This window comes from Hemibagrus wyckioides, linkage group LG06 (assembly GCF_019097595.1).
Source record: "Hemibagrus wyckioides isolate EC202008001 linkage group LG06, SWU_Hwy_1.0, whole genome shotgun sequence".
NCBI lineage: Eukaryota > Metazoa > Chordata > Actinopteri > Siluriformes > Bagridae > Hemibagrus > Hemibagrus wyckioides.
The window spans coordinates 18530835-18544280 of NC_080715.1; the positions used below are offsets into that span (position 1 = coordinate 18530835).

Genomic DNA, 13446 nt, shown 5'->3' on the forward strand with positions numbered 1-13446 from the left:
ATTGGCTTTACATACGAGTAGTGTTATATCACTGCTTCTCCTGATGCAAAGAATGTGTAAGACTCAAACTGAAAAATATTTGACACTGGTCCAGTATTGTTTTTCTTTAACTGTGACCCAGGATTAAGAGGTTAATGAAGATGAATGAATTAATGAATGAAAGATTGAATGCACAATTTGAATCAAATACCACACTCACCAGTCAGGAATGTATGTAATAAATTAAGCCTCTGTTCATATGTCTTTCAGAAGTTGGGTGAACAAAATACCCACTTTAATTTCCATAAAAAAGACCATAGAGAAAGATTTAGACCCAGGTTAAATGTTATTAGTGTTGAATGTCCAAAGTGAATAGCGATTAAACTGCCCCCACCTTCTCATAGTACTTGACCTCGTAGTCCAAGATAATACCATTGGGTCTTTCTGGCTCCAGCCAGGACAGTGAGATGCTGTTTCGGGATGTTCTGTCTTTCCTGATGATTGTGACCTGGGATGGAGCTGCAGGCAGAGAGAAAAAAAGGGAGCTAGAAAGTGAGGATGAGGAAGAGGATTAACTTTCAAACTGCTTCTGACTTCATTACATGCACAGTTCACAGAAAGTTCAGCAATTTTGCTTCAACTATCCAAGCCTCTTGTGAATTGATTCCGGGTGACCCAATTGAGTTTTCTTTAGTAGGGCCAGTTTTACGCTTGAAACAATGATGCATTTGTTTATGATTTGCTGCATAGTTAGTCTGGATTTGTCACAATAAATAATGCTCCTGTCTGTTCGGTTCTTGCAAGGATTTTCAGCTCTCTCATTCTTTAAAAGGCTAATACCAATCTCTTAAATGTTTCTGTGATTCAGTAATTCACATGGTCTCAATATGTGATCATAATTCAAGTCAGACTTCTGTCCCTCCCTTCTACTGCCTGGCTCACTTGCGTTCTTTTTCAGTTTTACAGCTCTCTAATTGCAAGGCAGCAATGAAGCCATGAAGGCATCTGACTGGCCCATGTTTTAATTTTATTAGACCACAGGAAAAAACATGTTGTTCTTTGAAATGTTCAAGGTTTTTCTTGACTGTGATTACACAGTTTTGATTTCAACCCCATTTGGAACCTTTTTTTACTGTTAACGAATCCAGATGGACTCTGTCTGTTCCCTGTACTCCTACACACAATTCTGATAAGGTATTAGGAAAGTTTTATTGTGATAGCAGTTTGTGGAGTTTATGGTCGGCAAGATTTATGCTGTATGGGCTATCGCACATTTTTCTGAGCTTTCTGTTTGGCACTTCAGAGTTCAAAACATCATATATTTTCAGATCAATTAAAAGGGGGAAATACTCGCCTACAGTGTAGCCATCTAGGCAGTATAAAGAATATTCTGTGACAAAAACACAGAGATGAATCACCTCGCCTCGCCAACAACCAATAACCCAAAGCATAGGCCATTTATAGGGGTGCCCAGAGCCTTCCTCCCCCAGTGTCTTACATAATGCTTCAATAATTAACATTTGTAAATAATCTTTATGCAATGCAGACATGGCATTGACAATCAGCAGAGTACTACATCACCTAATGTCCTCCACATGGCTTTTGAATTATTCTATGGTAAACACTCTAAATATGGAACTCTTTCTTTCTCTCTACTGGTCTTCTCCCCCAGTTCCTTAATAGGCTCTGCAGATTTAAGCAAAGAATCTCGCAACACTCTACGGACAGAACTCTTCAATCCCCTGCCTTCCTAATGCAGCTCCACCTACAGTCATCTTCCCACAAAGCGTAGTCCAACAATATTAAATAATGGTAAAAGGACGTCACATTTAGCTCCAGCTCTCCTATTGTCATCAGCTTTGTTGAAATTCTACATCCTGTACTGGCAGGAAAGAGCAGGAGGCCGTGGTTTGTCTGACGACACCCTGTCAAAATGGCAGAACACAAACATTTTAAAGTTTTTGTAGGCCAAGGGGAGATCACTGTCCTAACACAGAGGGCATGTGCTGTCTCCCTGGGGCTGTGCTACACATGCTAGCTGTGTTTACATGGAAAGGTCTGCGTTGACATCCCTGTAAGACCTCGTAAATGTGCTCTCCAACAGGGAGTGCAGCTGCAGAGTGGGAGCATTGGACTGGCCATTCGCACGTCTCTCTCTCTTGCTTTCATTTGCATTTTATAAGACAATAAATGTAGCTGCAGTGTTTGTCCAAGGTCGAGGGAGTAGAGCTGCGGTGAAAGGGTTTGTGATCTCGCATGTTTCAAACTCTACAGAAGGGCCCAAAGATCAAATGAAAAACGCATTTATATCCACTGTTTACACTGAGATGAGTGAACCCAAAACTGAGAGAACACTTTAGTTAAGCAGTTTATCTGTGCTTGAGAGCAAAGGCACTAGAATAGAAGAGAGCACAGCTCTGAAAGACATAGTGAGACTAGACTTGTAGGAACACAAACACAGCATTAATGGTAGCTATAATAGAATAAATGATGCTTCATGGAACTATCTGGAATTTGTAATTTCTTCATATCAGCATTTTATAAATAAATTGACTGTGTCTCTTAAAACTATTTTGGAATCTGAGGCAATTTAGGTCACACTCAGTGTCCTCTATATTTTCCATCAAATAATTTAAGGGCCAGAGGTTTATTTACTGCCTGACTTGTTGAAGGCCTAAAGCTTTTCTCAAAGCATCATGTCTGGCAATCACTCTGTTAATAGATCACAGCTGTGACAACATGAGGAAAGCTGAAACCACAATGACATCTTACCAGAATGCACTCTACTTTGACAAAAAATCCTTAGAATCAGGCCAAATGAGTACTTAATCATATAATGTTTATTCAAACTTAGATTTATATAGTGAATCAAGCTTGTGCAAATAATAATAGTACTCAGGCCTTATGACATTGTATAATTGCCACAAGCATTTCCTTATTATTTTTAAAAACATATTACTATCTATGGAGCAGAAGCTGATGCATTGACTGAATACTATATTATATCAAGTATATCTACAGTCTCCTCTCCACCATTATAGTGCTTTTACTAGCTTTAGAGGTTTAAACTGGTCCCCATGGTAAAAGGGTGCAAAACTATCAATCCCTAGCCTTTGATCTACAGTAGCCCACTACCTACTGTTTTATGGCTCCAAACTCTAGTGTCTGTAACCTCAGTTCTAAGGCTTGCGCTAAATCATCTACCAGTTTCTGCACCTATCACTTTAAAGCTGGAACAGAACTGACAGAAGAGACAGAAGCCAAGACCTCATACGGCTTGAGAGCACAACTGCTCATCTTTACAGAGGAAACCCTAGTGGAATGGAAGGCAGATGGCCCTGCGTTCCAGCTTTATAGTAACCTGAGGAATCATGACCTTCATGCTGCCTGACTGGACTCCAGCACCTGCAGACAGATATGTGCACAAACTGCTCTGATAGCACAGGAAGTTTCAAGAATAGGAGGATCAAAAACAAGCTTGCTGTGATATTAAATGCATGTTTTTTCTCTCCCCAAATGGAATTTTGAGCTTTGTTGCACATCGCTGCCAGGAAATTGAATTGTCTTTATCAATCTCTTTTATAAATACGTTCTGGGGCAAAACATTCTTCCAAGGTTATTTTAACATATTAAAGTGTTTTTATTACTCCAAGCTAGGATGCACTTGGTGTAAATGTGCCTAATATAGCTTCATGCCAGCCTGTCTATCAACTGTGAGATACCATTAAAATTGAATGAAACAACACTGAATTGTATATGTATGAAAGGCTGTCTGCATTTTTACCTTTTTACAAAGTTTAAAATAACTTTGTTATTCGAAAAAAATCTATAGAAAAAGCTATTCTGGGTTAATGTGTTTTAAATGTTGCTTTAGTCTTTACTTCCTTGTTAATGTTATTTTTTGCATTGCTAATTGCAACCTGGTGGCACAGAGGATCATGTGTCTGCTTTAGCATTGTTGTTTAGACTGATTTTTGCCTCAGTGTTTGCGGCATGGTTGCTTTGATAAATGCTTTATTAATAGCACTCCTTCATATAATTATCACTGTGTGAACATTATGTAAGTAACATTACATAAAGTCTCTGGCTGTTTTGAGCACAGTAAGACGTGATGTAAAGAGAGACTTACCTGCTTGGTTGGTAGTTATAGTGACGCTGGCGTACTGGCGCATCGCAGGGGCCAGAGAGGAAACTCCATTCTCTGCCTCAATCTCAAATGTATAGTTGGTGTGTGCCAGCAAGTCAGCCACAGTCACTGTGGTGTTCGTGAGGCCTGATGAACGGGGCAGGAAACGCACAGCCCCTCTGCAAGGCTCGCATTGTTTAGTCCCATCCAAACACCGCTTACACACTACTTTAAACATTAAGTCCTTCCTGCCACCTGTGTCTTCTGGCCAGCTCCAGTCAAGGATGACTGACGTCTCGTTGATTACTGAGATCACGTTCCGCGGAGCAGAGGGGGGACCTAAAAAAAAAAAAGTACGCATGTGGGCAAAATACTATTCAGCAAGGAATTTAAGCCTGTCCTGATATCTTATGAGTTTTTTCATCTTATGCAATTTTAAGGTAGAGATGTTCATGTCCTTAAGGAAATAAAGTAAGGAATATAGAACTGCCTCTATTTTTTGTCAGATCTTTTCAATTTATAGCATTACTTCACATTTTCGGGGTATGTACTGAAAGGATTGAAATGTTCATATTAAAGACTATTGTTATAAAAAGGAAGTGGGGATAACATGCAGGCAGTCCGATTTCATCTGATTGCAAAAGCAGACTTTCAACAAAAGGGCTAGACATTTGACTGGGACTCACTGCTCTTTCCATATGATCACAAGAGCAATTTGAAATGAAATCTGAGGATAAGGCATGGAGCAAGACACTGAATCTGTCCAGACCTCAAACAAACCGAAATTGCTCCTGGCTCTGCTCTGAAAATGTGAGTAAGTGTGCGGAGGGTTAAGAGGGGATTATGTTTCAAGATAAAAACTAGTGTTTGGTCGTTTGATTTGACATGAAGAATTTACACAGAGCATTGTTACACCAAGTGCTGTCTACTTTACTTTGACTAAGATCTCCTAAAATCTCCTAAAAGATAAAGGATGAGGGAAGGAGTCAATGTTGCATTAAGGAAAGACTCATTGCACAAAGGGGCCCCCCACAGACAAATATGCTTCAGGATTATGTAAGTCCTATCCGTTTTAAAATTGCCATAAGTCAGCGTTTAAGATCAATTATGAGATGCACTGCAAAGATGACATAATTACATGCATCATTAAAATGGCATTCTTTGCAATTTACCCAGGACCTTTTCCTTAAAATACTTGAAAAGAAGAGAATTTCTTTTTTTTTTTTTTTTTTACCACAGCACTGCAAATATACTTAAACCTTCCTTTCTAATGAAAAGCAATCAAAGAAAATCCTTTTCAATATTGTGAGGATAAGAAAGACAAAGTCGATACAGCCCACAGCTATAAACAATCTTGTCTGCTTGCAGGTCAGGGGAAATGTGGAATTCTGTTGCAGGTTAACATCATTGCCAGAGCATAGCATCCTTTGATCTGGACTTATAATAGAAATCACAGTGTGCCATTTAACGTTAACAGACTGGCTGGCCTGCCAGCAGGAGCATGTGAGGTGTGCTGAAGTAAGCCATCCATTACACACACACACGCGCGCACACACACACACATACCCCTTCTGACAAGAAGCTCAGCTCCGTGCTCACTGAGGTGTGAATGTGGCATTCAGTGCCACTATAGACTTAAATTAGCAGTGCTACCACAACGCTGAGCCACCACATATTCTGGGCCCATGACTTTGAGAGCGTGACACATGAGGGCTGTTTGTGTGGCGCTAAGAGGTAAATGGTTTGCATGGTATTGATTAATGTACCAGATATGTAACATCCGTTCCTCTCTACTGCAGGCCTTTTCCTCACATTGAGGATTTATGCTATTGAAAATACAAGTTTTATGGGGTCATAAAAAGGAGATGGGTAGAAATAAACAGATCTATTTTTATATACTAAAAGCAGGCATAAATATGTGCACCTTTGCAATGCTTGACAATGAATAAACAAAGAATCTTGCTGGCAGGGGTCTAAAACATTACACATAAATATTTAGTAGGGATGTGTAACTGCTAGAATCTGTTACAGAAGGCCTACAGTATGGACTAGAGGCAAATTATGTAAGTTGAACATCTCTAAAGAACACCAAATGAGCTTTGCGTTTAAAACAGATCATATCAGAGAAAGGCTTGCTTTAATTGCTGTGCTGTTCTCGAAACCATGCTAAAAGCTAATCTGTTCTACTCTGAGTACCTTCCTTGCATCTTGGGAGATTCTATCTAGATAAATGTCTCTGCTTGGGGACTACTGAAATTGAACTCACATATGCTGCTTCAGTACTTTCACCATATAACTTAATTTCTCTAATGCAGTTTAAAAGACAGACTTGTTAAAATGATGAGTGCATCTAATAGCTAAAATGCAAATTAACAGTAAGTGCTTAGGTTAAAAAATGTCAGAACGGTGCACAGAGCCACAAGAATACAACATTTGTCAGCATTACATGACTGCTTTAGATGTCACATTAGAGATACATAAGATTTTCACACTTGACTAAAGACTGAAGAAACAGTTTTTACATCTGAATCAGCTCTGAATGGTGCAAGGCCATGATTTATGAATAATGTGCAATGATATGACACATGTAGGAATGTATATCAGTGGCTGTGTGCCATCTAAAGCCTTGACTATAAAAGAGAATGGACTGGCTCGCTCTAGTGCTGCAGGCTCCGGGAGACCCATTGCCTGGGAGACACAATGTCTAATTGGACTAATATCAGGAAAATCAGAAACCTAATCACACTAAGCCAACAAAAATCCATAAATTTGTGAACAAACTCCAAAAAACCATGGGATGTGGTGTGGACCCAGTGCACAAAAAATATTCCTTAAGTGTGGGCACTGTGTTAAAACTGCAATAAATTAAATTACGAAATTACTCAGGAAAAATAAGTATTATAGTGTTACAAAGAGTGTACAAGAGTTCATGTTTTAAACATGGCCTTACACTTAGAAATTCATAACTATTTATATGATTTAGCTCTTACAAAAAGTTTCATATGCGGACATTAAGGTTAAGGGTGGAGTTAGTGTTCATACTCTACATTTTCTTATTATGGTATGCATACAGATAAGCATGGAATTGATGGCACTATTTTGAATATAGTCCATAAAAATAATTAAAATACACAGTGATCTTTTTGAGAAAATAAGATCTCAATATTTCAATAATTTCATTTGAATGTTGATTAATATGCACTTGCAATATGTATTTAGAATTTTTCAAAGAAAGTATAAGTGATAAAGATATGTTTTTCCTGGAGATGGACTATCATTTCAAATATTCTCCATTTGTAATTGAATTAACTGTTACCTTCAAGAGAAATTAATCTATATTAGAATGATGATGATGATGATGATGATGATGATGATGATTTAGCTGTGCATGTGCCTGGTAATGGTGTAGTTATGGATACGTACGGGTGCAGGCCATTGACACAGGGTCTCCATCCGCACGGAAGTAGTTCTTCTCACAGCTGCAGTGCACAGCCCCATCCTTGTGGGTGTAACTGTGTGGAGGACACTTTGAACACTTCATATTCCCAGACGAAGCCTTGTAGAAGCCAGGCCGGCATGCTGCAGAGACAAACACGAGCGGATGACAAATTAGAATGCGTAAAGACTTTAACCAACAGAGCCATCCATTACCTCATTATCCTGCTGCCACCTTTAATGGACCGGATGATTTCACATGACAATATCCATCAGTAGATGCACTGAAAAGACTGACTTAAACCAACCCAAAACACTCAGAGCAGGGAGAGTGAACACTGTATGTGTGTGAGGAGAATGAGGATGAGAATGGCTTCGCTCTTTTTAGAAGAGGAGAATCATGTGCCAAACTGAAGGCTGGTGATAAAACATATTAAAAAATGTGCTGCTACTCTCTCCCTTTAGTGACACGTCCAGGAGATGTTGCATGAATTATGCAAATATACCTCTTAAAATGGAAAAAGAAAGCTCTCTTTAAATATCTCTGGTATTAAATTGTGCTCAGCAGCTCATCTGCTCCTATTCACAAGAATCCCATTCCATTATACATAATGAAGGGGTAAAAATTACGACAAGCCTGCTAATTACAAGGGCTCACACATCTGCATTCCACTCCTTTCTTTTTGCAGGTTCAATACTTGTCACTTGATATCGTTGGCGAGCCAACACTTTTAAGTCTGCAAGAAGGTTTTTCTCAATTGCACTTCATAGCTCCTCTGTGGAATTTACAGCAGTGTGGTTGAATTATACTTCTCAGGGAATGCAGTACAAGATCATCTGAACACATAATACAAGGCTCTCTTGGGTATGATTGTCACTAGCAGATCTGTGACACTTATTACACATTGTCCGGCACTCACAGTTCTATAGCACTACTGAACAAAGTGATTTTTCTCTGTAGTGGCCCAGCAGTGTGAGCAGACCAGGGAGGCACGAGGCCATGTGATATATGAGAAATCAGGTTTACATTAACCTACTGCTCCTTGGAGAATACAACAGCCACTGTAAAAACCCTGGATGACAAAAAAAAATCAGTGGTGCCTATTAACCTGAGTTATGGGAAATCAAATGTGACACAGTGCTTTCTTAGCAAATCGGGAATCACAGAGTCCCAAATGAGATAAGTGCACAGTCTGCATAGCTCGGAGACACTCTGTTGCAAGATTGTGCACTTCTGCAAACAGCAAACTCAATTTATTTACTGCTTAGCCTTGAGTGTGTTGAGTGAGATCAAACTGATCAAATAAATAAAAATAGAAATTACACTTATCAGGCCATTGGACCTATAAGTCATGGGAAAAATTAGATTCTTTGCTTCAATCATGGTAGTTCTGCAACCTGGACAGCACTTTAATGGAAGCTTGAGAGGAAATCATTCCTGGTGACATCTCCCTCTCATCTCTCACACCCGTATTGAATGTAGTGAAGTGATAGGGTATGAATGACATTAACCAAAGGCTGGCTTTCACTTCCTCTACATCACACAGTGTCCTCAGCTCTTCCGGTGATCCCTGTAAGTGTGTGTGATGAAATAGAAGTGAGACTGTCTTGCTTACTTGTTGGTTGAAAGTGAGCAACGCACCTCACTTAGAAATGTGTGCACGAATGTGTGTGTGTGTGTGTGTGTGAGAAAGAGGTGCTGTTATTGATTGCACATGTGCTGTGAGGAGGCACTGGAGCTGGCTTCCACTCTAACAGGCTGAGAAGGGGGGGGGGTGACTTTGGAGAGCCACAGAGGTGATTTCTCATCCAGGGCTTTTTCAGCACACTTTACATACACACTCAGTCTTCATCTGGACACACAGACACTCTCTGAGGAGTGGCGCTTAATTAGTATATGACAGATGACATTATTTCGCCCATCTTTGTTCTGTAGGGTTTAATGGTGAAGGCTCTGTAAATGCACAGCATATCTGTAAGACATTGTTAGAGTGCATTCTAGTGTATCTACTGTTAGTATATTGTTTGTATATACTCTGTCCATCCAGTCATACACATATTTCATACAGTCTGTATGATTATTATATGTGGTTACTGAATGGTGTCTGCATGGATTATTTTCAACTGGGGGTCGAAAATATTTTCTGCACACTGTACATTTCCATGTACAGAATGAGCATGATAAATAAAACCTTGCAATAAAATCACACAAGCTATGGATGTGACAGAGAGAACTTGAGCTAGTCAACAGCTCCACATCAATCAATACAGCATGACAGAAAGTGCTGGCTGGATTCGTTTACTGTTACACCCGTACAGTAGCTCACAACGCCTGGGAGGCTATGGAGAACAAATGCATTCATTCAGCAGCTCCTGTTCAGACTAATTGCCTGTGAAACTGAATCTGTCTCAGTAGAGGGCTGTAGATGCTCTTTCCCTGGGGACTGATGAACAAAGGCCAGGTCAGAATCCTCACTCCACATGCCACTCACAAATTGCAAGTGTCTGCTGTGGTTATTCAAAAAGAGACATTTCCTGGAAGCCTGGAAGCCTGTTTCAGCTTCACAGGCCACAAGTTGAAAAATCGTGACATTTGCTTGATCAATCAATTCATTCCTGTCACAAAATACCTTCATCTATAATTAAAGTGTTGAATGATTGTCTCCTTCACTGTACTGGAGGTGAAGGACCATTCTTTTGTTTCTGCAATCTACAGAGTTAAGGAAACATAAAACCATATACCAAAAGTACAAAGTACAAAAACGTATACCAAGAACAAATAGTCATATATGGCAATGAGAAAAAGTTTAAAGACTATTTATAAAAAGTAGCTCAAAGTAAAGGTCAATTGCAGACACCACACTGTGCCTGACTGCATTCTAGTTCATTAGACAAAATATTAAATCTAATTAAAGCACACACATGGGTTTCATCTTTGCTCTTAATCGCATCATAACCAGCCTGGACACCTCCAGAGCTCTCCTGAAGCCTCTGTGCAATTGACCTCTAACTATGATCAATGTTTGCTAGGTGCTTCTACAGAGAACTTTGAGAACTCATTGTCTTTTAGCATTTTTTCTATCAGACAGTGTGACAGTGGCTGGTAAATTGACTGTTATATTGTATTTAACCATTACATAAGATGTACCTATCTACCCATCTGATTTCCCCCATATTTGTCCGGTTAAGCTTATTTAGGATTTATAAGTTGCTAGAAATAGTGTAAATCATTGATTAGTCAAAGGCAATTGTAAATTGTGATAATGCCTCTGTTTAGTGTAGTGCATGGATCCTCAAATCTGGCCCATGAGATCCACTTTCCTGCAGAGTTTAGCTCTAACCTTAATCAAACACACTTGAGCATGCTAATCAGTGTCTTCAGGATCGTTAGAAAATCACAGGTAGAGGAGTTTAATCAGGGTTGGAGCTAAACTCTGCAGTGGATTGGCTCTCTACAGAGTTTAACGCTTCAGATTTGTTTTATTTGTTTATTGACAGAAAAGGACAAAAATGGAAAAGAAAATCTTATTCACCATGTCTGCTCAGTACATGGGTTATAACAAAGTTGCACGGTGCACATTCCCTAATTCCTTTTGATATTCAGCCACAGATTTTTATTTTTTTTTGTATTATTTTAATCCTGGGTTTGGATTTGTTACAGCACCATCACATGCTGCTCTGTCAAGCAGAAAAATACTATTTGTGCACATTTGAAGTGCAGATCACATTTGCTTTGAGTTCATTCAGTATTTGAGGGATATTGAGACCAAGCCAAAAAGCCCAATGCTTTTTAGACGATAAGCAGGTATCTTGATATCTAGTAAACATGCCAATGAGTTATTCTAAGTGGCAAATACGGTAATCACTGTCCCAAACTCTCTCTTTTTCTGTCTCCCATTCATACATATAATTGTATTAAACTATTTACTTCATAGACAAAATAAAATTTAGTTCATTAAAAAAAATCACAGCCAAATACCCCTACTTACAAAACACATACATTCACACAGAGACATGCAGACATAAATCACAGACCCAAATGCTTAGCCTTGCACTCACATGAGCTATCTCCCACTGAGTGGGCCATTTGTAACTGCTTGTACACAGGAGAGCCCAGCTATAGCACAGAGAGTGGCCTGAAATGTGATCAGAGCTCGTCAGCGAGTCTCTGTTTGTCCTGGAGCCTGTACAATAGCACTCTCAGAGGAGAATGAGGCTACCTCACCCTGAATCAATACCCACTGCCTTGTAAACAACTCCAATGACATCCCACATCAGTTGGACACCCCGAAAGCAAAGCTCGGTTTGGATAGGAAAGGTTTTCACCTTCAGCGTAAACAGTATCTTTCAATTTACTAAATTATAGTGTACTCTGTGTTCCTGATTGGCTACATTCTTGCCTAAGGAAAAAAAACCCTGACACAGTAAAATAGAACCTGACAGCAAGAGCATTGCAAAAAAAGGGACCACTTCCAGATTGGAAAGTGTTTTGGAGGGGGAGAGTGGAGCTTTCTGTCATGATGAAATGAGAGGTCGGTGCGGTTCTGCTCCACTGCGGTCCTGCCAAAAGAGTGCCACATCTAGCGCGTTCACTAAACAAATGATTTCCTGGTTCCACCAAGTGGTTCTCCTTCTCAGCTTTTCCACAAGGTCAGGCAGACTTTCACGCCACCTGGACGCCTTTCCTTTCCTCTCTAACTCTTACTAAGATTTGATCAGACGTTTGGTGCAAACCGTACTCCTCACTAAAAGAACGGCACTCGGACCTAGAAGCAGCAGATCCAGAGTGAGACATTCAAACCCACTGCATTTGTGATGGATATTAGCATAGTAATTTGCACCATGCTTCAGGGACTGTTTACACCTTCAAACATGTGTTTCCTTCCTTCGTTCTCTTGTGAGCTACAATGCCGCTCCCATGCCCACACCTTCTCCAAGCTGCTCATCAGACGCCTTTCTCATTCAAATCAGACCAGTATCAGATTGCTTAATTAGGCAGTCCAGAACACAGTGCCAATTTTCGAAAGAGAAGCTCCAAATGTGAAGAGACTCTTTAAGGCCATTTTGAAATGAATAAGCCTCTACTCTAGTACCATTACCTTATAGTTACCAGCACAAACACCAATCTGGGACTGAAGAGGCACCACAGAAAGCGTCTGTTCAACAGCTCCCTCATTCAGCACTTGGCACTGTATTCGCAATATGTTTCAGAGTGTTTCATTTTGATTAGCCTCGGCTGTGGTGAATACACTGCATCAAGGGCAACAATAAACATTTTGATCTTCTATTAAAGCATCAGTGGGATGCGTGGCAGTGGTACTGATGAGCTTAAAACTCTGCTCTGTGTTATCTTACAAATGCTCTCTGTCACTAAGATCGAACAATACAACTGCGGTAGAAGAAGCTGCAGAAACACAACTGTAACACAATTAACGCACTGTAATGACTACATTTCTTGACGCATTTGCTTTTAAAAGGACTTGCAAATTAACTGCAGCCATATTATGAATCTGACAAAGTGAGTCATAATATTGTGCATGTGCAATTTTCAGTAATGGCGTAGAGACATTAGAGGAAGCTAGTACGGGAAAGTGCTCTGGACAAAGAATAAATATTTTCAAATTACAGGTCAAACAAACAGATTTCAAGACAGACTGAAAATGTCTGAAGAGCACGCTGGCATCATACCACCTTATTAAGAGCAATATTTCTCTTCTAATACCTGAAAACTAATGTCAAGCCATATTCACAAATTCTCTCTCTCTCTCTCTCTCTCTCTCTCTCATATTCTCATATCTTTCCTCATGACATCTCTGTTAGGCAGCTTTTCCCATTCACACACTGTTACAGCAGCCAGTGGCCTTGCCACAGGAAAGACACACACACACCTACGCAGACAGATGAAC

The 13446-nt window shown here is 39.8% G+C and overlaps 1 protein-coding gene across 2 annotated transcripts in view; it reads right to left on the reverse strand.

Moving 5' to 3' along the window:
- Window positions 1-13446, reverse strand: part of epha3 (eph receptor A3) — a 74066-nt gene that overhangs the window by 22305 nt on the left and 38315 nt on the right. For both annotated transcript variants that reach the window (XM_058392167.1, XM_058392168.1), the window contains exons 4-6: window positions 7529-7684; window positions 4109-4444; window positions 374-498 (exon numbers count right to left, since the gene is read on the reverse strand). In XM_058392167.1, the coding sequence (XP_058248150.1) occupies window positions 374-498; window positions 4109-4444; window positions 7529-7684 (617 nt within the window). The remainder of the gene's footprint in view (window positions 1-373; window positions 499-4108; window positions 4445-7528; window positions 7685-13446) is intronic.